The sequence below is a fragment of the Mirounga angustirostris genome, unplaced genomic scaffold (assembly GCF_029215605.1).
Source record: "Mirounga angustirostris isolate CCGP_5_RB_7025 unplaced genomic scaffold, mMirAng1.0.hap1 SCAF_10, whole genome shotgun sequence".
NCBI lineage: Eukaryota > Metazoa > Chordata > Mammalia > Carnivora > Phocidae > Mirounga > Mirounga angustirostris.
The window spans coordinates 22,858,347-22,886,061 of NW_026991718.1; the positions used below are offsets into that span (position 1 = coordinate 22,858,347).

The 27,715-nt window shown below is 36.3% G+C and overlaps 2 protein-coding genes across 7 annotated transcripts in view; both read left to right on the top strand.

Moving 5' to 3' along the window:
• The window catches only part of PPP1CB (protein phosphatase 1 catalytic subunit beta), a 41,644-nt gene extending 38,603 nt beyond the window's left edge, over nucleotides 1–3,041 (top strand). For both annotated transcript variants that reach the window (XM_045884332.3, XM_045884334.3), the window contains exon 9: nucleotides 1,173–3,041. In XM_045884332.3, coding sequence (XP_045740288.1) covers nucleotides 1,173–1,277 — 105 coding nt within the window. In that variant the 3' untranslated portion in view covers nucleotides 1,278–3,041. The remainder of the gene's footprint in view (nucleotides 1–1,172) is intronic.
• A 5,088-nt stretch (nucleotides 3,042–8,129) lies between these two features.
• Nucleotides 8,130–27,715, top strand: part of SPDYA (speedy/RINGO cell cycle regulator family member A) — a 36,333-nt gene continuing 16,747 nt past the window's right edge. Inside the window, exons 1-5 of one of the 5 annotated variants that reach the window (XM_064572044.1) lie at nucleotides 8,130–8,598; nucleotides 15,441–15,693; nucleotides 18,147–18,214; nucleotides 20,360–20,445; nucleotides 25,459–25,630. In XM_064572044.1, coding sequence (XP_064428114.1) covers nucleotides 15,459–15,693; nucleotides 18,147–18,214; nucleotides 20,360–20,445; nucleotides 25,459–25,630 — 561 coding nt within the window. In that variant the 5' untranslated portion in view covers nucleotides 8,130–8,598; nucleotides 15,441–15,458. The other 4 variants (XM_064572043.1, XM_045884335.3, XM_064572041.1 and 1 more) reach the window with 4 other exon arrangements.

Sequence of the window (27,715 nt, forward strand, 5' to 3'; positions counted from 1 at the left end):
TTCTTGCCCCTGTGTTCCTCTGTTCTGTCATACGGTATTAGTCTTTCTCAGACTGATTTATTTTGCTTGGCATAATGCACTGTAGTTCTGTGCCTTTGCAAACGGCAAGATTTCATTATTTTCTATGGCTGAGTAATACTCCATTGTAGATCTGTACCACATCTTTATCCATTCATCAGTCGATGGACATTTGTCTCTTTCCATAATTTGGCTATTGTTGATAATGCTGTTGTAAATATCAGGATGCATGTATCCCTTTGAATCAGTATTTTTTTGTATCCTTTGGGTAAATATTCAGTAGTGCAATTGCTGAATTGTAGGGTAGTTCTATTTTTAACTTTTGGAGGAACCACCAGAGTCGCTGCACCAGTTTGCATTCCACCAGCAGTGTAAGAGGGATCCCCTTTCTCCACATCCTCGCCAACATCTGTTGTTTCCTGTGTTAAACTGAGCCATTCTGACAGGTGTGAGGTGATACAGTGTAGTTTTGATTTGTATTTGCCTGATGATGAGCATTTTTTCATGTGTGTAGCCAACTCAATCTTTCACTCATAAACTAAGTGTTCTTCACTCACCATAGAGATATGGTAGTTCAATTCTTTCTCTTTCTCTTTTTCTTTTCTTTCTTTTTTTTTCACCTGAGGTGCCTGGGTGGCTGTTGTTTAAGTGTCCGACTCTTGATTTTGCCTCAGTTCATGATCTCAGGGTCATGAGATTGAGCCCTGCATTGGCTCCATGGTGATACGCTGGGAGTGGAGCCTGCTTAAGATTCTCTCTCTCCCTTTACCCACTCCCCCAACTCCCCCATGTGCACACCTTCTCTTTCTCTCTCTCAAAATAAAGTAATTAAAGTAAAAAAAATTTTTTTTTTTTACGTAAAGGATTGGGTAGTTGATAGGATTTGTGTGCTTGAGCTTTTGTTACTAAATTATTAACGGAATGACAAATAATAGCAATATTCAGATACTTAGTTATCTATGCACACTTTAAATGTGAGAAATGTTCATGAAACTTTTCTGGTTTTTTTCTATATTTTTATTGCAATTTGTGTAATTATGTAAATATTTTATTTACAATTTGTTATTTCTTGAAAAGTCCACTTTTATAACAGTTTTCCTTAACTTATTGCACTTGAAAGAATAACACTGTTTAAATAAATTATTTACTTTAAGATATTGAAACCATCTGAAAAGAAAGCTAAGTACCAGTATGGTGGACTGAATTCAGGACGTCCTGTCACTCCACCTCGAACAGCTAATCCACCGAAGAAAAGGTGAAGAAAGGAATTCTGTAAAGAATCCATCAGATTTGTTAAGGACATACTTCATAATATATAAGTGTGCACTGTAAAACCATCCAGCCATTTGACACCCTTTATGATGTCACACCTTTAACTTAAGGAGACGGGTAAAGGATCTTAAATTTTTTCTAATAGAAAGATGTGCTACACTGTATTGTAATAAGTATACTCTGTTATAATATTCAGCAAAGTTAAATCCAAATTCAAAATTACCCATTAAAGTTACATCTTCACGTATCACAGTTTTTAAAGTTGAAAAGCATCCCAGTTAAACTAGATGTGATAGTTAAACCAGATGAAAGCATGATGATCCATCTGTGCAATGTGGTTTTAGTGTTGCTTGGTTGTTTAATTATTTTGGGCTTGTTTTGTTTTGTTTTGTTCTGTTTTTGCTAGAATAATGGCAAATATTTTAATTTTTTTTTCCCTGAACATTTTTACAAGTGAAATGTGGGAAGAGCTTTAAAGACATTCACCAACTATTATTTTCCCTTGCTTATTTACTTACGTACCTGTTTGATCTTACTAAGAAAACTTACGCCTCATTACAGTAAAAAGGAATTTTAGAGATTGATATTTTTTAAAAATAGGCAAACTGTCCAATCCAGTGATTGAATCAAACAGTTTGACTGGGCAAACTTTACAGCTGATAGTGAATATTTTGCTTTATACAGAAATTGCCACTGATTTGGATTTGTGCACTCTAATTTTTAACTTATTGATGCTCTATTGTGCAGTAGCATTTCATTTAACTTTAAGATAAGGCTCATATAGTGTTACCCAACTAGTTGGTAATGTGATTATGTGGTACCTTGGCTTTAGGTTTTAATTCGCACGAAACACCTTTTGGCATGCTTAACTTTCTGATAACACCCTCACCTGCATTGGTTTTGTTTTGTTTTGTTTTGTTTTTTTGGGTTTTTTTGGGGTTTTTTTGTTGTTGTTGTTCTTGTTGCTATTTGTTTTTAGATCCACAGAACATGAGAATCCTTTTTTGACAAGCCTTGGAAAGCTGACACTATCTCTTTTTTCCTCCCTCTGTACGAAGGATGTATTTAAATGAATGCTGGTCAGTGGGACATTTTTGTCAACTATGGTTATTGGGTGCTTAACTGTCTAATATTGCCATGTGAATGTTGTATACGATTGTAAGGCTTATGTCACTAAAGATTTTTATTCTGATTTTTCATGATCAAAGTTCATACAATATTATATAGACATGCTTTGTAGTGAACTATAGTAGCAATAATTTCTGTACATGATCAAGGGTTTATTGCAGCATTTCTTTTCCTGTTCTCTTTTTTTAAAGGGTTAGTATTAACAAATGACAAGGAGTAGAAAAGTCAACATAAAGATTTTAGAAGGAGAACTTACAGGACACAGATTTGTGATTCTTTGGATGCGACCCTTTTGGATGTGATTCTAAAAGCTTTTATTGAGTATTGTCAAATTTGTAAGCTTCATAGGGATGGACATCATATTTATAAAGCCCTTCTTCTGTATGTGCTACCATTGATGTGAAATTCTTGACCTTAATATTGTCTTTGAAAATGTTCAATTGAGAATTCTGTTAACTTACATTTTATGAATTGGCGTATTGTATTACTGCAAGAGATTTGATTTTCAGCACAGTGCAAAGTTCTTGCAAATGCATATGTCTTTTTTTCTAATTCCATTTTGTTTTAAAGCACATTTTAAATGTAGTTTTCTCATTTAGTAAAAGTTGTCTAATTGATATGAAGCCTGACTGGTCATTTTATTCCTCCCCCACCCCCACCCCCCCTTTACAATGAGACATTTAAACACACATTCTGTTCAAACATAAAATTTTAACATCTTTGACATATATTGAGTTGATTCTTTTCTGGAGGTGTTCATATACTACATATGATGTATTAGGTTAGGTTACACAGGCTTTTATGTAATGTGATTTAAATATCTTCCTAATTGGAGTGTAAGTTGAGCAATTTCTAATAGAATTTTAGATGTACTCTTAGTAGTCATAGTGAAACGATCTAGAAAAATAAATCTTTGGCAGGAGACAGGGCAGTCTTTTATTAATCTCAGTGTTGTCAAAACATATTAATTTGGATTTGACTTACTGTGGGGGTTTTTTTAGATTTTTTTTTATTATGTTAATCACCATACATTACATTAGTTTTTGATGTAGTGTTCCATGATTCATTGTTTGCATATAACACCCAGGGACTTACTGTGTTTTTATAATAATTCATCGAGCTCAGTATTGAATATGAAAAAATAGTCACTAAGCATATTAATATTGGTCACTAAATTTGAAGGATAGAAATTTATGTTTAAAAATTATTCAAGCAACGGGGCTCCTGGCTGGCTCATTCGGAGGAGCATTATGACTCTCGATCCTCAAGGTTGTGAATTTGAGCCCCACATTGGGTATAGAGATTACTAAAAAATAGTAATAGGGGCACCTGGGTAGCTCAGATGGGTAACCCTCTGCCTTTGGCTCGGGTCCTGATCCCGGGGTCCTGGGATCGAGCCCCACATCGGGCTCCTGGCTCAGCGGGAAGCCTGCTTCTCCTTCTCCCTCTGCCTCTCCGCCGGCTCATGCTCTCTCTATCTCTGTGTCTCAAATGAATAAATAAAATCTTTAAAAATAATAATAAATAAAAATTACTCAGGCAGTCTTAAAACCACTTTAAAAGTTTCTATTATATAATGTGTTACAAATATTACTTAGTTGGTAACACTGCTACTTCAAATAAATAAAACTTCATTTCTTAGGAGAAAAATATCCTGTGATTCCAGTGTCACTAATTTATATCATTCTTTCTCTCTGATTTTTAATTTCTATATTCAAATTTATCTTTAATCCAAATGTCATGGCATTTAAAATTAAACATGCTAATGTGATGGATCACAGATTATTAGGTTACATTTTTGTTAGTTCCTAAATGAAAAAAAACAACTACAATGTGTACTACCCCTTGTGTTTGAAACTTTAACATTCATCGTTTTAATTTTGCCCAGGGACAAATTTAATCATGATCATCAAGACTGGTTTGTGCAAAATGTTGAGTCAGAATACCAGCAAGAAGAATTTAAAGCTTTAAAACGTGGTCAGTTAATTGGAAGTGTTAAGAGTGTTCAAGGGAGGGCACCTGGGTGGCTCAGATGGTTAAGCGTCTGCCTTCGGCTCAGGTCATGATCCCGGGGTCCTGGGATCGAGTCCCGCATTGGGCTCCCTGCTCAGTGCAGAACCTGCTTCTCCTTCTCTCTCTGCCATTCCCTCTGCTTGTGCTCTTCTATCTCTCTGTCAAATAAATAAATAAAATCTTTAAAAATACATATATATATATATATAAAAAAAAGTGTTCAAGGGATATATATGCCTTTCAAAAAAAATTCATCTGAGGGAAAGCCAGGAACATCTTGAGATGTGTCCCTTAAGAACATAAAAGTGTATTCATTGAGCCAAGGGACTGAAATAGTATCTTCATTTGTAAGTTCAGGTATGTTCGTTCCTTTGTCTCCTTGGCAACCATAACTCTTGAACCAAAAGAACAATTATTTTCTTTCACATCTATATACTAAAAATGTGTTTAGAGAAGAAAAGTGGTCAGGTTTGCTCTGCTCTATGTACATTGACTTAATCCACCTCCTCATTTCCTTATGATCCATCTCTGAATCAAAGCTGTGCCTGAGAAGACACTAAATAGCCTGACTATACCAGTGGCATCCACTTAGAAATACTATGTCCTTTTTTGCTAATAGTTTTCAGTGTTTTATAATTTCCTTAAACAGCTAAGAAGTGGTTAAAGGGATTTTAAAGTGACAGCATACCTTGTGAAATGAACAGGAGTTAAATAAGGCATAAACTGATTCTGTGTTAAGTACACACATAGAGCTTTATTCTCTTTATTCTCTTTAAACTGTTCAACAAAAGTGAAATTTAGATTCAGTGTAATAATTTTGATCTGTTAAAATTGGATTTTACCTGTACATTTGAATTCCAGAATTTCTAAACAATTCCATAATTAGAAAATTATAAAAGTTAAAACTTCCTCAGCCACCACCTCCTACATTGGTTGACTTATAAACTTCTTTGTCACTGTAATTTACTTTCTCATTCAGGTCTCTCTAGCTCTCAGGCAGGTGTGAGGGGTGGAGTCACTTGAGAAATCATTTTTTGGTAGAACTCATGAAACTACTCAATTTGCCAAATTAAAATTAATAACCTACGTTATTATCTCAGAAAAAATGTGTGAAGCCCAGTACCCAACTTTCAACATGTAACTGTTGTATAGTATCTAACTAAAGAAAGGAGTTTTAAAAACAAGTCCTGAGGTACCTGGGTGGCTCAGTCAGTTAAGTGTCTGCCTTCGGCTCCAGTCATGATCCCAGGGTCCTGGGATCGAGTCCCACATCGGGCTTCCTGCTCGATAGTAGGCATGCAGAAGCGGAGAGCCTGCTTCTCCCTCTCCCTCTGCCTGCCGCTCTGCCTACTTGTGTTCTCCTATCTCTCTGTCAAATAAAGAGATAAAGGCTGGGGCCTGGTAACTCCATTGAGGTTAATTTGATAATATCACAGATCTAGGTTAAAACTTTCTGTTACTGTACTGTGACACCTGTTCTGAATGAGGTACCTAAATCTTTCATTAGCTGAGTTCCCTAAACTCTTTGGGTGTGCTCATTGACAGATTAACAGAAACTATGGTCTATTCCATTATTTAAAGAAAATCAATTATTCATTGTACAGATTGATTAGTATGTTGGGCATTCCTCCAAGACTTTGTTGTATTTGGCCCTTAGAAGCCTTTGGGCTTCTCAGTTTATTTGTGACTAGAATGTAAGCTCGTATGGGCAAAGATTTTTGTCTTTTTTTTTCCCACTGGTGTATCTCTAGCTTCTAGAGTGCTGCCTGGCATATAGTAGGCATGCAGATGTTTTTTTTTTTAATGAATGCAAGTGAGTTTCAAAACTTACCGTTTTGACACCTTGACCTTTTGGAGAACATAGTCCAAAAAAATACAGTTCCAATTTTCATTTATCCTCAGTGTATTGTCAAAACTATAATCTTCATTTGGTAAAATATTGGTAAATATGAGAAGTTGTGGGGCGCCTGGGTGGTTCAGTTAGTTGGGTGTCCAATTTGATTTCAGCTCAGGTCATGATCTCAGGGTCGTGAGATTGAGCCCCATGTCGGGCTCTGCACTGAACGTGGAGCCTGCTTAAGATTCTCTCCCTCACCGTCTTCCCCTCCTCACAACTCACATGCTCTCTCTCTCAAAAATAATAATTAATTTTAAAAATATGAGTTGTATCTAGTTACTTGAAGCAACATTTCCCAGCTAGCACCTGACAGGCATATTGGGGGAAATGGCCTCTTGTTCACAATCAAACTTGCCAAGATCTTCATGGTTCCTTTCTTGCCCCTCCCCCTTTCTGTAGTCTAGGTTCTCTGTTTAATTGACCTTAAAGTCACCTTCGTTGTGAACTACTTCAAACATTTTTAGAAAAGTGGTATAGTGTAACATTTTGTCTTTCAAAAGTCACCTAGTATTTATGAACACTTAAAATTAGGAATCTAAACTTGAAAGTGGAGAAACTATTGCCTCGATTTAACAAATAAGGATTATGTCATAGGCAGAAGCAAGTATGGGAAAAGATATTTTCAGTAAGGAACAAAAAAACGAGGTACAGTGAAGAAAAGTATTCTAGAGAGAAATTTAATGCAATCCTTTTGTTTTATTGTTCCATCCTGATAATTCTCAGGAGTTTTTGTTGCTTCCAATATAAGAAAGTAGTCAGCCACACTGAATTCTGGGTCCTAGTGCAAAATTCCAGGAATAGAATTTGGCCCAGCTTGGATGAAAGGCCTTTATGACTCCCAACAAGTGAAGAAGAGAAATGATATTGTATGAATATAGCTGCTATCCTTGCACCCAAGTGGTTTGGGAGGTTGAGTAGAATATTTCCAAAAAAAAGGGTGCTGAAAAAAAAATCCAAAGGTGTTCTCTATGACATACTTTAATAAAAGATAATCTAGTCACAAAAAGTCTGAAAATACAAAGTTGGCAAGATGTAGACTAATGGGAGCTCTTAAAATTGGTACAACTAGAGGCTCCTGCTGGCTCAGTTGGTAGAGCATATGACTCTTGATCTCAGTCAGGGTCGGGAATTTGAGCCTTACATTGGGCATATAGATTACTTATAAATAAAATAATAAAATGTGTACAGCTACCTGGGATGTGAGAATAGCATTTGTAATCTTGTAAATTGCATACCCTAAAACCCATCATTTTCCCTTTAAAGCATTTATAGGAAAACTACACGCATGCACCATGGGGCATATACAAGCAGTAGTAGTTGAATATTTAACATGGGCACCAACCAATCAGACCACCCAACTAATCTGTGCCAGCTATAACTAACTAATATAGTCTTACAGAAGCACAGCCACTGATAACCAAGTCTGTGTAACAAGAAGGCTCATAGCTTTCAGAGTAGCAAAAAATGACCCAAATGGCCATTGACAAGAGCATGGTGATAATTACAGTATATATATAGAACAGAATTCTATACAACAATAAAAATGATTTACAATGTTCTGTGTTAGCATGTTAAAATCTCAAACTATGAAGAATACAAAGTATTAAATTTACAAAATCTGTGTTTATTTATTTTTAAAGATTTTATTTGACAGAGATAGGGAGAGCAGGAACACAAGCAGTGGGAGTAGGAGAGGGAGAGGCAGGCTTCCCCCCAAGGAGGGAGCCCCATGTGGGACTCAATCCCAGGACCCTGGGATCATGACCTGAGCCGAAGGCAGATGCTTAACGACTGAGCCACCCAGGTGCCCCAAAATCTGTGTTTAAAGGTACAGTAAATCTTAAGGGAATGGGAAAAACCAAAGTCACCTCTTCAGGGAAAGTAAGGGGAGGAGGAGAAACATACAGGATCTTATCAGTATTGTTTATGTTCTATTTCTTGGGTGTTAAGATTCATCCTTTTTTGGTGGGTAGTGGCTTCTCGAGTTTTTGTTTTATTATGCTCTGCTGCCTGCATGTATGTTACTATATATATTCTTTTGTACCTATCAAACATTCCTTTTTTTTTTTTAAGATTTTATTTTTTTATTTATTTGTCAGAGCAAGCACAAGTAGGGGGAGTAGCAGGCAGAGGGAGAAGCAGGCTTTCTGCTGAGCAAGGAGCCCGACACGGGACTCCATCCCAGGATCCCGGGATCATAACCGGAGCCGAAGGCAGATGTTCCACTGACTTAGCCACCCAGGCGTCCCTCAAACATTCCATTTTTTAAAGTACGTATGCAACGCCATTTATGTAAAATTGTATCTATATGTACACATAATAAAATAATTTTATCAAAAAGCTGGTTAATAAGATTGCAAAAATCAGAACTTTTGAAAGTGCTGCAGGAATTCAAGAACGGCGCAGTCTTAAACTTACTAAGTACTCAGATGGGCTGATGACTTAAATTGGGTCTTAAAGGGGGCGCCTGGGTGGCTCAGTTGGTTAAGCGACTGCCTTCGGCTCAGGTCATGATCCTGGAGTCCCTGGATCGAGTCCCGCATCGGGCTCCCTGCTCGGCAGGGAGTCTGCTTCTCCCTCTGACCCTCCTCCTTCTCATGCTCTCTGTCTCTCATTCTCTCTGTCTCAAATAAATAAATAAAATCTAAAAAAAAAAAAAAATTGGGTCTTAAAGGATGGATATCAGATGGAAAATTTAAATGAAGGTGAAAAAGAGAGAGCACATTATATGCCAGCTCAAAGAAGAAAGTTTAAGACCTTCTCTGAGAAAAAGTATGTAAGCCTGGAGTAAAGAATCAATGGATAATAGTGGGGAGATATATTTAGAAAGTAGAATGAGAACAAGCGTTTACTAAGCATCAATTACATCCCAGGCACCTGGCCAAGGGCTACGATGAGTCCAAAATGAAAAGGTTCCTGTAGAAGAATTTACAGCTTAGAACAGTAGATTTAACGGAACAGTGTAACATAACCTCTGCCACGGTAGTCACACCTTTCTTTTTTAGTTTATGTGGTCTCTTCCTCTGTCTATATAGTTATTTAACATAGCAGAAACTGTGGGCACTACAATGGCTGCTGCAAAGTTCACTTCTGATTCTCCGTCCTACTATTGACGCCTGTCTTTATCAAGTATCTGCTAGTGCGTGTGTGCAAGGCGTCCTGCTTGGTGCTGTGAGGTAGAAGGGAGTTAGGGAAGACCTGAAGTCCCAGCCCCGCAGGGCCTCTCCATCTAACCGGAGGGAAGGTAAATGGCTCGAATACAAGCCTGGCTTTGATAAGCGTCCACGGGGGAGGGGCTAAATTAGGAGGCCAGAAGAGATCTGGGAGGGTGGTGGCGTTCTGCCAGCACCCGGCCCGGAGGGTCCGCAAGCCCAGGTAGGTTCAGGTGTTCCGCACGCAGCCGGCGCGCGGAAGCCGGAGCGCTCGAGCCGGGACTGGGGTCGCGGCGCGCGCGACCTCGGGCAGGCCCCGCCCCCCGGCGGCGGCTTTGTGCGCTGATTGGCCCGCGCGAGCGTCGCTCCCGGTTGGCGGGAGGTCTCTTGAGCGGGTAGTGCCGCTGTGGAGCGAGTGGTGAGCAACCGTCTGAGGCCTCGGAGCGTCCGGGGGCGGCTGTCCGGCGGCCCGGCGCCCGCTCCCTAGACCCAGGTTTTCGCAGGTATCTTCCGCTCGCGCCCCGGCTTCGGGCCTCGCCGGCCACCCTCCAGTTGCAGCTGCGCCTGGTCCTTCCATACCTCTCGCAGCGGGCCCCGCCGCCCACCGCGTGTGAGGATGGGGCGGCGTCACGGCCCCTTTCCTACACGCTTCCGCCCGTGAGTGGCTCCCTCGCCGCGACGGGAGCAAGCCCTCCCAGCGTCCGGGGCCTGGGCTCGGGAGAGGGGCGGGGTTGTCGAGGTCGGAGTCGGCGGCCGGGGGAAGCGGCGGAGCGCGGTGGCGTTGGCGGGCCGGCGCAGCCCCCTCCGTCGCTCTGTGGGGGCTTCGCGGGCGCGGCGCCCTCGCGCCTTAGCCCGCGGGGCGGACTGTGGACCAGGGACCACGGAGGGACGACGCGCTCCCACGTGCCGGGCGGTGACCTCCCGCCGCGGGCCTGGACGGCTTGTCGCTGGCGGGCTCCCCTCGCGCGCCGGCCAGAGGCGAGGACGGGGGGTTGGGGGGGCGGTCCCGGCCCGCCGTTATCCTCCGGGTGAGCCAGTGCTATTTTGAGTGAGTCCGCCCCTTCTCCCTGGGTCGCCTTCATCACGTCTTCGTCCCCAGGCGCGACGGCACCGGAGTCGCGGGTCTGAGCTGCTGCATCTCAGTGCTCTGCCCTGAGCCCTTCTCCTACAGTTTCCCGGTGCCCTTTCCTTACATGTCCAGCACGGCTGCAGGCCAGCTAGGTTCAATTTTTAGAAAAGAAACTTGCGGGGCGCCTGGGTGGCTCAGATGGTTAAGCGTCTGCCTTCGGCTCAGGTCATGATCCCAGAGTCCTGGGATCGAGCCCCACATCAGGAGCCTGCTTCTCCCTCTGCCTCTCTCTCTCTCTGTCTCTCATGAATAAATAAATAAAATCTTTAAAAAAAAAAGAAAAGAAAAGAAACTTGTGAAGTAATTGAACACTTAAAGACCGAAAAACCCACGCTATGTTAAAATTGAGATCCTGCCTGTTAACAAATTTTATTCTCTAGCAAAAGCACATTTTAAAATACCTATGATCTCTGTTACCAATAAAATTTTAACATTTAAATTATATTTATTAGTGGAGATGAAATGTGGCTGTCATATCCGACTCTTCTTTCCTTGAAAGATACCCTTACCTGTAAAAAAGATACAATAATAGTGCTGCTGTATTTCGAGTTTTTGTGAAGGATTCAGCACTGTGCTAGGCATTATGCATATAGTTCATTTGCTCGTTAACCTACTAAATATGTATTATTAACAATATCTAATAATTAATTTTTATTGGATACTAATATGTACCAGGTTCTAAGAAAACCGGTGTTTCTATTATCTTAATATCATTAGTGAGCAAATGGGTGTTCCCAGGAGTTGAATAGCCTAAGGTCACATTAGCTAAACAGAATCAGGTCTTAATAAGGGTCTGTTCTCCAGTATTTTAACATATACTCTCAACTGGCTCCTCCTTCCTTTCTGCCTTCAGGCAAACTTAAGAATCCTGTCTTTAAAAAGAAAAACAAATTCTCCGTTGACTATTGTCCCTTCCAGCTGCTTTTCATTTTCTTCCTTCTCATGATTGCCACATTTAGAAAAAGGAGGGTGTATGTTCACACCTCCTGCACTTCCTTTTGTAACACTCCCTTTTGTAATCACTCCTATAATTCTATTCAATCTAGTTTCCATTTATTCCCACCACTTCATCGAAGGGTCTTGGTTTATTCGCTAATGGGTTGGATTTCTTATCAGATATGAACTTCTTATTGAAACAGCTATGCTGTGTAATTTTACTAGTACTGTAGCACCTAGCACTCGGCCGAGTCTAAAAGTATTCTATAACCATTAGATGATAAATTAAATTAGAGAAAATATTTAAAACATCAAAATAATGGAGATTTGATAATAGCCCCTGCAAAGCTTCCAGCAATTTTGCCAGAATATTTTTCCTCAATTTGCTGTGTTGTTTTTTAACAATTTAAATTTTGTGGTTATGATAAAGAAAAATGTTATGGTCATTTCAATAAGGATTATTTTTAAGAATTATTTTATTTTAGCAAAAAGGTGAGAAGCCCATCTTTCTTCCCTAAAGCAATGGCTTATTTAACAATGTAGGTCACAATGTAATATGCACATTTACAATGCAAATGCTAGACTTAAATTTTTATAAAGCGAAAGCTCATAAGCTGGCTTTGTTTTCCTGGCAAGATGACAGTGAGTAAAATATTACTTACCATGTGTCAAGTGTTTTACACATGACTTCATTTAATTTTTAGAACAGTGTTTTAGTGGTTAAAGTATATGGGACTTTGGTGTCAAACAGCCCCAGATTCAAGTCCTAGCTTTATCACTCACTAATTATGTGTCCGTGGGCAAATTTCTTCTTCCCTGAGCCTCAAATTTCTCATCTAGAAAATAAGGATAAAATAATGCCCATTTTATAGAAATGTCCTGAGGATTAAGTGAGAAAATGCATGTAAAACTTTTAGCACATTGTCTGGCACATATTAAGTGCTTAGTGTGAGACTATAATTATAGGGAAGTTAAGTTTTCCCTGCCTGCCCTGAATTGCCTTTGGATATTGCTATTAGATTTTTCATATAGGCACACCAGTCCCCAAATACTACTTCTGTTGTATGATTCTGTGAACTACCACCCCTAACACTCTTTATATTACCCCCAAATCCTACTTCTATTGTATGATTCTATGAACCAGCACCCCTAACACTCTTATATTACCCCCAGAGAAAAGAAATTATTTCAGTTGCTTATAGATTAGCTGTGGTCTATTTAAAAAAAAAAATCCCAGACATCCTATTCAAGTGTGAATTCTGGTATGATTTTTTTTCATGTTGGTGGAGTCTGTGTAAAAACTCATTAAATGGTTTTGCCATATGAGCATAGTTTCTCCTAGCTCCCCCTTCTTCCTGTCTCTTACCTTTTTCTGAAATGGCTCATATTTTTTAAAAAGCTTTTATTTATTTATTTGAGAGAGCACATGAGAGAGAGCACAAGTGGGGGGGGTGGTGGCAGAGGGAGAGGGAGAAGCAGGCTTCCTGCTGAGCAAGGAGCCTGACACAGCCTGATTCCAGGACCCTGGGATCATGACTTGAGCCAAAGGCAGACACTTAACTGACTGAACCACCCAGATGCCCGCTGAAATGGCTCATATTTTTATTTGCCTTGCATTCTTTTCCTCTTGCTTGCCATGAGAACTCTATTCTCTCAGTATTTCTAAATAAAGAGCAAAATTTAAAACTATCTCAAGGTGGAATTTGACCAAGAATGTACCATTGATAGCTTCTCTCCTTAGGTTCCTCCATAACTTTCCTGCCAGTGTTTGCTGATTAACTTCAGTGAATCTCTATTTGGGGAATTTCACACAGTTCTTTCTCTATTTCCTCAAATTTTATTTGAAGTATCCCAACACAAACATAAGGGTTTAGTGGAATAGTGTAAAGCTATACTGTGAACATATTTATTCGGTTGACAGTATTTGCATTCTATTTCACAATATATCCATGGTTGTCCTAATATAATAACACTATTTTAAGTTATTTACTTAACATTGAGTAAAACTTACCTCCTGGGAGATATACCATAGTTATTCTATATTCTGGTACATTACACCCCCAAGCCTGCCTAGCCCCTTCACCCCAGTTTGAAAAGCCTGACTAATTTTTTCCATCTAGTTGAAAGGCTGCTCTTACTTAAAAAAAAAAAAAAAGATGCTGATGAGACCTCCAGCCGTCTCCCAGATGAGGTGGGTGGGAAAGAGCAGAAAGTTCTTAGGCAAGTCTCAAGGTTCAATTTATCACCCATTCCTTTTTCTTTGGAGTTTGTAGCACCCCCAACCCCAACTCCATAATTGCCTTCAATTTGGTTGGACCTTAGGATCTAAGAAGAAAGATGAGGTGAGGGGAGGAAAGTGAAACAGAGGGAGAAGAAGCAATTATAGAATCAATTGAGTATAATTTCCTCTGCCTAGTTCTTCATTATCTAGCCCTCTGCTGTCTACTATGTAGCTACTAGCTATATGTGGCTGTTGAGCAGTTAAAATGTGGATGGTGCAACTGAAGAGTTTTTACTTTTATTTACTTTAAGTACTGAAGGAGTGTAAAATATTTTTTACTTACACACTATTGTTTTGGTAGGACTACATTTCACTCTAACTGTTGGAAATTTAGCAACTGAATTGAGATATACTGTAAGTGTAAATACACACACCAGATTTCAAAGACTTAGTTTGAAAAATAAAGTATGTAAAATATCTCATTTTTATATTGATTACATGTTAAAATGATATTTTAGATATACTAGATTACATAAAATATATTACTAAAATTCAGGTCATTTTCTTATTTGTACTTCTGTAATACAGCTTTAAAAATATAAAACTACATATGTGACTCACATTATATTGGACATTGCTGATCTAGCCCTACTATATCCAATCTTACTTTCCATTCCTTCCTTCAGCAGGGAAGTTTCTGTGGGTCAGGAAGGAGAATCTGTACCTAACTCCTTGAACACCAAGGGAGGCATGGCCGCCTGGGTCACTGTGAGTTATGGATTTAGAGGTTCTCATTAGGGTCTTAGAGTAGTTTCCTACTTTGCCTATGCTTACCTCCATTTCCTATCCTATAAATACTTTGACCACAAAAGTAATACTAACTGTAGTAATTATGTGAACTGATTACCACCAAACATAGTAGTGGTTATGCATATTGTTAAATACTGATGAATTAACTTTGTTTCTAATTTTATTGGATTATAACACTGTACATTCATGTACACTTATAATCAGTCACTCAAATAATTAAAAATTAGAATGAAAAATTTATGAGACTCCCTCAAAGCACATATACCCTACATTTCTTTGCTGGAAGTGTTTTTAACTTTTCAGTAAATACCAGTAAATGCTTGTTGAATAAGTGAATTGTGTAACATATCAAGGAATTAACCAGTAAGAAAATATTTTGTGTGTGGGGGGGCACTGTTTTCAGTATAACACTTGGTATGATAATAATTTAGTTCTGGAAATAGTTTGCCTTGTTCTATAAAAAATTTGAAGTGGCATATAATAACCATATGACAAAATTATGTCAATAGAAGCAGAATTTTAAAATACTAGGAAAAAATACCACAAATAGATTATAGACTCAGCATAGTTCCTATAATTAACTTCCAAATTTGGTTTTGGGATCCCTAGTCATCAAAGCAAAATGGTATACAGGATCTTATTATTGGGAAGAGAAGGTATATCAGTTACCCAAAGAAAGCATAGCATTTCTTAGCACTGAATTCTAAAAGCAATTTCTTCTGTGGGTCACTATCACAAATAACATTTTAGTAGCAAGTTCAGTAACATTTTATGTGAATGCATCTGGTAATGTCATCTGATTAGCTGTTTTTATATAGAAATGAACACGAGTGTGGTAAATAATTATATGTTTTATTTTTACAGGAATCTTGGGAAACCAAAATGAGACATAATCAGCTGTGTTGTGAGACACCACCTACTGTCACTGTTCATGTAAAATCAGGGTCAAATAGATCACATCAGCCTAAAAAACCCATTAATCTGAAGCGTCCTATTTTTAAAGATAATTGGCCAGCATCTGAAAAAAATGCACATAATAGCAACAAGTCTAAACGCCCCAAAGGACCCTGTCTAGTTATACAGCGTCAGGAAATGACTGCTTTCTTTAAATTATTTGGTAGGTTTAAAATATTTTAATAGCGGTAATTGTAAAGTACTTAAAAATGAGAGAATCTAAAGATCTACTTTATTGTTTTCATAATAATCAAAGAGGATGTTGTTATTTTCTATGTCAGATTTTCTGTCTCAGAAAATTTGTTTTTGCTTTACTTAGGTTGTTTTTGTTTTAATGTTGGATTTTTTATTTTGGATTGCTTTTGGTTTAGAAATTCAGACTCATCTAGCTTCTGGACTACTTAAATCCAAGTGTCAAATGTGAATTCTGGGCAATTCAAGTTCATATCATGAGTTTTGGGTGACCTAAGTAAAATAACTACATAAAGTCTCAGATGAGCCAATTGACCCAGTTTGACTAGGCCTGAGGTGTTTCCCAGGATTTTCAGTGCTAAAACTGAGCAAAGTGGGAAGATTGGTCAACCTCGATAAGTTTCAGTATTACATATGGGGGATATATTTTTTTAATATTTTATTTTTATTTAAGTAATTTCTTCACCCAACGTGGGGCTCGAACTCATACCCTGAGATCAAGAGTTGCATGCTCTTCCAACTGAGCCAGCCAGGCACTGCACATAGGGGGGAATATTGTTTAAAATTATGTTTTATCATCATGCTCATATAATGAAATTGGGTTTAAATTTATTCAGATCACAAGATAATGCTACTTTGCTGACAAAGTTCTTAAAAAAGAAACTTCTTTATATTACTTCTATTAGCCAAGAAAGGGAAGATTCTTTTTTTTTTTTTAAGGTAAGGTAGTAAGGTAAACAGATTAAAGAGTAGGATAGATGAATCTGGTAAATATCTGTAGGAATGAACCAAGTCAAGTAGATACCATAGTCTGTTAGATCCAGGTGACAGGCAGAAGTGTCCCGTGTATAAGAGAGTTGGGGACAAGAGTGTTTGCCCTACTCAGAAGACAAAAATCTTAAGAAAGAGAGAGGGAGGGAGGGAGGGAGAAAAAAGGAGGGCAAGCTGGTTAAGATTTAAAGAAAAGCAAAAAAGAAGATGAGATAAAGAAGAAAAAATGTAGGGGCGCCTGGGTGGCTCAGGTTAAGCGACTGCCTTCGGCTCAGGTCATGATCCTGGAGTCCCTGGATCGAGTCCCTGGATCGAGTCCCGCATCGGGCTCCCTGCTCGGCGGGGAGTCTGCTTCTCCCTCTGACCCTCCCCCCTCTCATGTGCTCTCTCTCTCATTCTCTCTCTCAAATAAATAAATTTAAAAAATCTTTAAAAAAAAAAAAAGAAGAAGAAGAAAAAATGTAACGTAAGTAGAAAAATGTTGAACTACCAGGACGTTCCCTGTCAGGATCTAGAATGCTGTTAATATAAGTGTCCCTTTCTCTTTAAGACTAGTGCAAGACTATTATGCACAAATGTTTTTATTATTCGTAACTGATCATGAGAAGTAAGAGAAAATACCTGGCTCTACCATAAGTGATTTAAGAAATAGCTGGGTCAGTCAGTAGAGCATGCGACTCACTCTTGATCTTGGGGTTGCGAGTTAGAGCCCCATATTGGGCGTAGAGTTTACTTTAAAAAAAATGGAATTAAGGCAGAAATTAATTAGTCTAAGAAAATGAGTACTTACTCTTGGAACTTACCGTATATTTGACTATATTGATATTTCTAGGATGTAAAAATTAGTATAAAGAAGTTATGTTTTGTTTGTTATTTAACTTAAAATGAAGGGGGGAATGGGAAAAAGCAGATTTTCTCAGTATATTCTGACAACTACTCAAATATTTGGGGATTATATATTTTAGCCTTTTAAAATTGAGTAAGTGTTTTTGACCTACTTTTTGCATATTTTTAAAAGTATTTTTGTGGATCCTTTGTCATAATACTGTTTTTCCAAAATTAAATATTAATTATAAATAGCTAATAAATTATGAATCTTCTTTATTTAGACATTTTCATTGGTATTTGGATAATAGATAATTGGACAGAGATAAATAGGAGATGAAAAGAAGAATTCAAAACTAAAAATACCCTGGGATCTAACAGGGGAAAGTAGTAGAAAGAGTAAAACATATTTAGAAAACAAGTAATATTCATTAAGTCATTATTTACTAAAGACTGAGTTATTTTTTATCAGATTCCATTTCCACTAGTAAAGATTGATTTTGGAAAGTAATAAAGAGCTGTTCTAGAGTTACCCAAGACATCTTTCTCAAAGAACTGTTGGGATAGTCAAGAAACCAAACACTTCTAACACTTGTGCTCCAGTCTGAGCAAATCAGATGGGAAACCCAAAGTAAAGCAGTAGCTTTTTGTACAGTGCTTGCAATGGTAAATATACCAAAGAAATGCAGACTACATTTTAGACAACACTGGTCCAGCCATTTTTGTTTGCTTTCTAAGCATCATTTATAATCCTCTATCTAGAAGTTAATTCTTCAAAAGGAAACATTCTGTTTTTAAAAGACAAGTCATAGCTATCTTTTGTTGTAGATGACGATTTAATTCAAGATTTCTTGTGGATGGACTGCTGCTGTAAAATTGCAGACAAGGTAAATTTGGTAAGAGTGTAATCAGTAACTGCATTATTATGTTACTAGACCATCAGAACTTTAAAAAACCTTATAAGAATTTTCAATCATATTAATTAAGGTTAGGAAAAGAACTAGCCTGCATTGCTTCTTCAAAGTGAAATCCTTACACATTAATTTTTGAAATTAGCATACATCAGAGATTCACTTTATACTTGAGGAACTATAGAATATTATTGATTAGATTTAAATGGCCTTAAGTCCATATTTGTTTGATTGAAAGCAAGAATCAGTATAGACTTAATGTTTTGATCAGAATTATTACCTTTTATCAGGCTGTGGAGAAAGAATATTCTGAATATTCTGACATTCATTCCACTAAGGAAGTCTGTTATACATTTTAATATTTTGTAGGTAACTTAGATAAACAAATCCCAATAATTTTGTAGAGTAAAATTAGTTTATTATGTTCTTTATTTAAGAATCAGTGTTTCATAAAAGATCATCATGGTGCTTACATACTAGGGACCATGATATTTCTATACTCTTTAGATTTAGCTGAACAGTTATGATTTTAGCTTTTTGTAAATGCCATCTTAGACCAGGTAGACATATCAGAAAATTCAGCATGACTTCACATTACACTTAATTTTAATGTGCCAACCAATGGGAAAGGGATGAATGGAAGACTAGCTTATGACTAAATACTTATTAAGTTAAAATTGATATGAACTTTTTTATTTCAAGCTTAAGGTAACAAAGATAAAGTTAGAGTTTGGTTTTTTTAATTTCTAATTTTGGAAATTTAATTCTGGAAAATTTCAAATATATATACCTTGAGGTAGAGAAAATAGAACAAAGACCCTCCATGTGCCTAACATGTAGCTACTATAATCATCAGCTCATGGCTCTGCTTGTTTCTTCTAATCCTTCTTCCCCAAACTAGATTATTTTGAAGCAAATCTCAGACATCCTAATACTTTATCCATAAATTTTTTAAGATGATGTATTTCTAAAAGATGAAATCTTTTTAAACATATTCACAAAGTCACTAATATTTTAAAAAATTAACAGTAATGCCTTCATATAAAATATCTGTGTGCATAGTTTTAAACTTTTAAGTGCATTACAGGAATTAAAATTGCTGGACAGCAGGGGGCAGTGTTTTTAAAGTAACTAACCAGCATACCATATCTTAACACTATTTCAAGAGTTCTCTACTGAAAGTTACCTTGAAAACTTGGAGTCACCTTTGTAGTCAATCCTATGAAGAATAGGATAAATAGGCATTTTATGAGAGGGAATCTAATACATCAGTACTATAAGTTGTTTTTAATTTGGACAGATAGGACCTGGCATAGTATCCTAATACCAGGCTAGATACTTCCTTCTAATAACACATTTAAAACACTGTTTTCCAATGAAAATAGTCATATAGTCTAATTTCTGGTTAGAAGTTATTTTTAAAAGGTTATTTTAAAAAGTAAGTATATGAAATTGCTAAGCAAGTAGATCCCAAGTGTTCTTAACAAAAAGGAAAGAAAAAGATAATATGTGAGATGATGGATGTGTTGATTAACTCTATTTTGGTATTCATTTCACAATGTACATCAAATCATCACATTGTAAACTTTAAATATATACAACTTTGTCAGTTATACCTCAATTTAAAAATTCGATCAGCAATGCCACCCTGACTGATCATTCAGTCAGTCAGTCAATAAATAAAAAGTGAGTATGGATGTCTACAATTAAGGAGTCAGGAAAAAATTTTTGTATAGATACATGCATCAAGCCAATGTGGCAACATGCTAACAATTGGTGAATCTATGTGAAGGATGTATGGTTATTTGTTTTATTATTATTTCAACTTCTCTATGGATTTGAAATTTAAGGTAGAAAAATTGGATTTTGGTTCAAACTATATTGGCAATAATAAAATTTATTTTATTATTTATCTTAATCATGATAAATGGCTCAGAACTATTTCTCACCATTCACATGGATTACAGGAAGCCAAAAAGTAAGGACCCAAATAAATAGGTAATTCTGTAATAAAGATAAGTAATGCTTTATTGTTTTTAGCTTATTATTCATCTCAAAGATAACTATTTTAAAGCTGTTTTACTTTTGAAAGCGAAACATTAATATTAACTTTTACTTTTTTCCCTATAGTATCTTTTGGCTATGACCTTTGTTTATTTCAAGAGAGCTAAATTTACTATAAATGAGCATACCAGGATAAATTTCTTTATTGCTCTGTAAGTATGCTTTCTACTAAGTGATTTTTGTGATTCTTATTTGTAATATACATGACACCTTATTTAAAACAGGCTATTTCAGGGCACCTGGCTGGCTTGGTTGGTAGAGCATGCGACTCTTGATCTCTGGGTTGTAAGTTTGGGTACCACATTGGGCATAGAGCCTACTTAAAGAAATAAGTAAATAAAGTTAACATTGTAACTCATAAAAAAATAAAACAGAGGCTTTTTAAAACCTGATATATATCTTTGAATAGGCCTTTATAGATAGAAGATATACTTTTTTACTTTAATAGGATATTTTTATGTTCTTTTCACTGATCTTACCCTGCTCTATGCCTAAGATTTGTTATTAAGTATCCCACTTAAGTTTGTATTATACATTTTACATTTTTCAGAGTGCTCCATATGAATTATCCCAAATTCTCCTCTTTTGGACTTAGATATGTTTTAAAAGCCAAAATATTCTCAATATTCTCATTGAAATTTCCAGTAAATTTATAGTTAAAATCATCATCATTGGGTGCCTGGGTGGCTCAGTTGGTTAAGCGACTGCCTTCGACTCAGGTCATGATCCTGGAGTCCCAGGATCGAGTCCCACATTGGGCTCCCTGCTCAGCAGGGAGTCTGCTTCTCCCTCTGACCTTACCCCCTCTCATGTTCTCTCTCTCATTCTCTCTCGCTCGCTCTCAAATAAATAAATAAAATCTTAAAAAAAAAATCATCATCATTGCCCTTTTACATTAAACAGCTTGTGAAAACGCTGCAAAGTAATTGTAGATTTATGTCTATAACATAGAAGTTATTCATATCTGATACCTTTAGTAATGACTTAACTGTTTTTACTTAACACACTGAACTTTAACCAAGGAATATAGTTTGTTTTCCAATTCTTCCATTGACTTTGTATTAGACAGTTCATACTGGCCTTGTGATCTATTAAATGGTTTTAATAACATGGCTTTCTGGATAGGTCAGAATTCTACTAGAAACAGTGTAGTTTAAGAAAATCTATCTCAATCTCAAAACGTTTTCTACCCACTACCTAGATATAATACTGCAGTTGGAAATGTGTGAATATAATTTTAAAGACTTAACTAGGGAACTACATATAAAAATACTTAAGGTGAATAGCACAACTGTTAGCACTGATGAGTAAGTTTTAACTCAAAGTCTTTAATTCAGACTCAAAGTGTGATTCAAGGAATAGGACTAGAAGAAACTGATCTCTTCTTGTGTTCAGAAGACATATTTCCCCATGCATGAGGAAAAATGAACTCTATAACATTTGGTGATGATTGCTAAATTGTGGGAATATAATAGTAACTAGCTAATAATGTTATATGCAAGATACCACAAAAAATTTTTTATAAGCTCCTTGAATCTTCTCTATGAAATACATTATTATCTTCATTTTACAGATGGGGAAATTGAGACTTAGGAAGATAAGTACTTCTCAATCTCACAAAAGTTCGTAGTAGCAGAGCTGGGGTGCAAATTCAGATGTGACTTCAGATGCCAATGGCCAAATTCAGTGATTAGTCACTGTTTACATGTCTCTTTAGTATTATATTATATTATATCTGTACGTTGATACAATATCTATTTTGTAGTTTTTCCCCACCTGGAAATTAAAAACAAACCAAGAAGCTTTAGTTTTAATTCTTACCAGATTCCTGAAATTGGATTTGTTTGACGCCTTAGTAATCTTACCAGTAAAGCACTGTGTCAGTGTACAATATGTAGAGTGTGTGCAGTTGCTTTGTATGTTGTATAATAAGTTCCATACTAAAAATAACATGGATTATAATTTCCATTTTATATCTAATCGTACTTTTTATATAGCCTGACTCAACAGTTCTCAGTAAATATTTTCTCAGTTAGCCACAGTTCTAACTCAAGTTCTTTTCCCTTCTATAGACTCTTACAAGACTCTGAACTTAAATTGTCATGATTCCATATTCTCTTGTACAGTTATTTGTCTCATACTTAATTGCCTCTTCTGCTTGACTATAGGCTTCTTAAAGGCAAGGAATGTGTATCTAACTTTTATTTTGCATCCTTTAACATATGGATGTTAATTCTTTATTTGGATAAACATAATTAACTATTATACAAAAAAATGGACTCTGCTCCAAGAAAATCTATTTCAAATTAGAAAATCTATTTCAAATTGGAAAACAACTTACATGTGTACAATACAGATATTTTATCACATTGAGCCTGAAAAATTGTTAATCTAGAATAGAATCACAAGGTAGTCCTGATTTCATAGTACCATAGTACATTATAGATTTTCTATGTTTTACTTAGTCAATAAGCATGAAAGGGGCCAACCTCTGGCTTCTATCTACCTTTTACTAAGAACTATCAGGGTTACTAAAGTATGTAATTATGTAATCTCACAGAGGACATGATTTGACTCTTATAACTGAATGGGTTTAACCATGAGGTGCTTTATGTTAAGGTAATATTAAAATATGTACAGTTATTTTAAGGGAGGATAAAGTAATATGTAGGTGCTAATTCTATATTAATGTAACTAAATTGAATATGCATATAGTTTTTTTTAAAGGACATAAGTACGTATACAATTAAAAGTAAGTCTTCCTCATATCCCAAGATCTTAGCATTCTTTCTCAAGGACAACTAACATTTCATGTATAACTGTCTAGAAATAATTTTCTCTACATGAACCAGTGTCTATATCACCTGAATAGAAGTGCACTATATACTTCTGTGCCTTTTGAAATCTCTAATGTGAAACATCTACAAAAGGAGTGTATGGAGTGTGTATATGTGTGTGCGTTAAAGAAAAAGCGAAACAAATATTCATGTACCCATGACTCAAGAAGAGAACATTGCCAGAATCTTAGAAGCTCACAGTACACAATTTCCCAGATAGAGCCCCCTTCCTTCCATAGGTAGTAATTTTCTTGATTTTCTTTATTCTATGTATACACCTCTAAATAATACATTGTTTAGTTTTTCCTGTTTTTAAGCTATATGTAAAATAGTCATGTTCTCTGTTCTTCTGTAACTTCCTTCTTTTGCTTTATGATTTTAAGATCCATTAATATTGATATGAGTATCTCTGGTTCATTTTTGCTGCAGAATAATATTCTATTGTTGCTTATATATTTGATTTTTTTTTTTTACTATCTTGTCTTTATGTCCCACTTTTTCTGTTTCTTCTTTCCACTCCATTTTTATCTTCTTTCTGATCGAAATTTTTTAAATTTTTATTTTTTGATACTTTTTTTCCTCTACTTGTTAGAAAATTATGCAGTCTATATCTGTTCCTTTAGCAGTTATCCCAGTTACTTATTTTTTTTAACTTACAAATTACCAGTTTATTATAAAAGGATGTAACTCAGGAAAAGCCAGATGGAAGAGATGCATAGGGCAGGATATGGAAAAAGGGCATGGAGCTTCTGTACCCTCTCAGCACATCTGATCTCCACATGTTCATCCACCAGGAAGCTCTCTCCCAGTTATTTTTAATCAAGAACCTTAAGCATTTTAACTCCAGTCACCCCCTTCTCAACTTACATTTTCTTGTTTTACAATTCTGTAGTTCTACATGAAGCCCTCCAAAAACTTAGAGACATTATTATTGTCGTTTTATACACTGAATATTTGTTTAGATTAACCCACATACTTACATCTTTGCTTACTATTCCTTCTTGCATCTCAAACCTTCCACTTGGGATCATTTGCCTTCCTTTCTTACTGCTTTTGAGACCTTTTTTCCTTTGGTGTTTGTTTATTTCAGCATCTTCACACTTCAGGATCAGTTTCTGTTTATGGTGCCTTGTTTTCTTACGTGTTTTGTAATTTTTTTTATTGTAAGTTGCCTATTTTTCTTGGAAAGTCGTCTTTGGGGTTTTCATTATTTCCATTGGGAAATCTCTGTCCTTATCTCTGTTTCTGTGTTATCTAACTTGTCTTTTTTGTTTGTTTGTTTGCTTGTTTGACTGCTTTTAAGATTTTCTCTTTATCACTGGTTCTGAACAATTTGATTCTGATGTGCATTGGTGTAATTTTCTTTGAATTTTGTGCTTTGGGGTTCATTGAGCTTATTAGTATTTTTATAGTTTTCATCAAATTTCAAAAATTTTCAGCCATTATTTCTTCAAATATTTTGGGGGGGGCACCCAACACCCGTTAGGGACTCCAGTTTCACCTCTATTATTTTTGTTTCTTTTTCTGTGTGTGTTTCATTTTGGATAGTTTATATTGCGGTCTTCAGTGCCCAAATCTTTTCTTCTGCAATATTTAGTCTCTTAATCCCACTCTATGTATTTTTCATTGTATATGTAATTTTCATCTCTAGAAGTACAATTTGAATGTGTCTTCTTATCTTTTTGAACATCTGGAATTAATATATCTGTTTTAATGTCTGTTATTTCTAACATGTGTCAGTTTTGATTGATGATTCTTTTTATTATGGGTCATGTTTTCCTGCTTCTGTGCATGCCTGATCCCCCTCAAGTATTTAAGAGGATACGGATTCCCATATGTATATAAGGAAACTACCTGGGTGTAGGGAAAAACCATAAGAAAGGATTAGAGGGAACAGTGCCTTACATTTACCCAGGGCTGGAAATAGTGCCTGTTCCCACCAGTCAGACTGAAAAAACTCATAATTCACAGGATATTGAGTACTCAGGAATGTCTTGCCTCAGTAGTGGGGAATAATTAGCCCCAGTCTGAACATTGCTCCAGATCCACCTAACAAATCATAAAAGCAAGACCTGAAAGGATCAGACTGTTTCCAAGTAACTTAACTGCATCCCAGAACAAAGTTCTATCCAGAACTCAACAAGGTAAAATTCATTGTATTTTTATTTTTATTTTTGACCTACATTTCTTTAATTATGAGTAAGGTTGAATGTCTTTTATGTTTATAAGTGAGTGTGTGTGTGTGTGTGTGTGTGTGTGTGTGTGTATGAACTGCCTGTTCCTGTCCTTTTCCCATTTCTTTTTTGAGTTGTTGGTCTTTTTTGTTAGGTATCTGGCTAATACAGTTGAAGAAGATGAAGAAGAATCCAAATATGAAATTTTTCCATGGGCTTTAGGGAAAAACTGGAGAAAATTGTTCCCTAATTTCTTAAAGTTAAGGGACCAACTCTGGGATAGAATTGACTATAGGGCTATTGTAAGCAGGCGATGCTGTGAGGAGGTAAGATTTTTTAAGTACTTTATATACGTAATCTCTGTTTTCTCTTTATATAATTTCCCTTGTCTTGTTTTTTAATGTGCTTCTAATATTTAATTTTTTGTATAGGTAAGGATAGACTGTTAACTCTAATGGTTACCATGAGTACAACTTGTATATTACAATGCTGATGTTTTAATTTTATACCACAATAATTAAAAATTGTCATTTCTGTTTTTCAGAGCAGCCTACTTCTGTAGTAAGTATTTGTGTTTGTGTTTATCTAGTCTAAAAGATCACAGATATATTGGGAAAGAATAGTGTGCACATTCCAAAATATGTTAATAACATTTGGAGCTGAGGGCGCCTGGGTGGCTCAGTTGGTTAAGCAACTGCCTTCGGCTCAGGTCATGATCCCGGAGTCCCGGGATCGAGTCCTGCATCGGGCTCCCTGCTCAGCAGGGAGTCTGCTTCTCCCTCTGACCCTCCTCCCTCTCATGCTGTCTCTCATTCTCTCTCTCGCAAATAAATAAAATCTTAAAAAAAAAAAAAATTAAAAAAAAAAATAACATTTGGAGCTGAATAATAACTTCCATTAAATAAAGTTTGTGAAATTTCAGTTCCCAAGATTGAAGTGCAAACTGCATGGTCTAAAATTTAAATAAATTTAAATATGTTAAAAATCATACCTTTTTTCACATAGACTAATACATAAAGTAAGTTTCTATTAAGATAAAACAGACACTAAAAATTAAAAGATGGGTTATTTTGGGAAACAAAAGCAAAAATGAACTGTTGGGACTCCATCAAGATAAAAAGCTTTTGCACAACAAAGAAAATAGTCAACAAAACCAAAAGACAACCTACAGAATGGGAGAAGATATTTGCAAATGTCTTATCAGATAAAGGGCTAGTATCCAAAATCTATAAAGAACTTATCAAACTCAACACCCAAAGAATAATCCAGTCAAGAAATAGGTAGAAGACATGAACAGACATTTCTCCAAAGAAGACATATAAATGGCCAACAGACACATGAAAAAATGCTCTCAACATCACCCGGCATCAGGGAAATACAAATCAAAACTATAATGAGATACCACCTCACACCAGTCAGAATGGCTAAAATTAACAAGTCAGGAAACAACAAATGTTGGCAAGGATGCAGGAAAAGGGGAGCCCTCTTATAGTGCTGGTGGGAATACAAGCTGGTGCAGCCACTCTGGCAAACAGTATAGAATGTCCTCAAAAAGTTAAAAATAGAGCTACCCTATGATCCAGCAATTGCACTACTAGGTATTTACCCAAAAGATATAAACATAGTGATCCGAAGGGGTACCTGCACCCCAATGTTTATAGCAGCAATGTCCACAATAGCCAAACTATGGAAAGAGCCCAGATATCCATCAATAGATGAATGGATAAAGAAGATGTGGTATATATATACAATGGAATATTACTCAGCCATCAAAAAGATAAAATCTTACCATTTACAACGACATGGATGGAACTAGAGGGTATTATGCTAAGCGAAATAGGTCAATCAGAGAAAGACAATTATGATTTCACTCATGTGTGGAATTGAAGAAACAAAACAGAGGATCATAGGGGAAGGGAGGGAAAAATGAAATAAGATGAAACCAGAGAGGGAGACAAACCATAAGAGACTCTTAACTATAGGAACCAAACTGAGGGTTGCCAGAGGGGGGAGAGGGGGTAGACGTAACTGGGGGATGGGCATTAAGGAGGGCACATGATGTAATGAGCCCTGGGTGTTATATATGACTGATGAATCACTGAACTCTACCTCTGAAAACTAATAATACACTATATGTCAATTAATTGAATTTAAATAAAATTTAAAGATAAAAAAACAAAAATGGGTTATTTTATCTAATGTTCTGGTTTTCAATAAAGAAAAGAGTTAATGTTTCAAACTAAAGAAATATTCTAGAGTAGAAAATTAATGGAAAGCAGTGATCATTGTAAGCCAGTACTGGTTCAGTAAAGTTTGGTAAATGTGAATTAGATAATGCTATAATTAAATGAAGTCCTATCCAGTTAAATGATGATAGGCCAAAAGAGCCAATTAATGGATTAGTGTCAAAC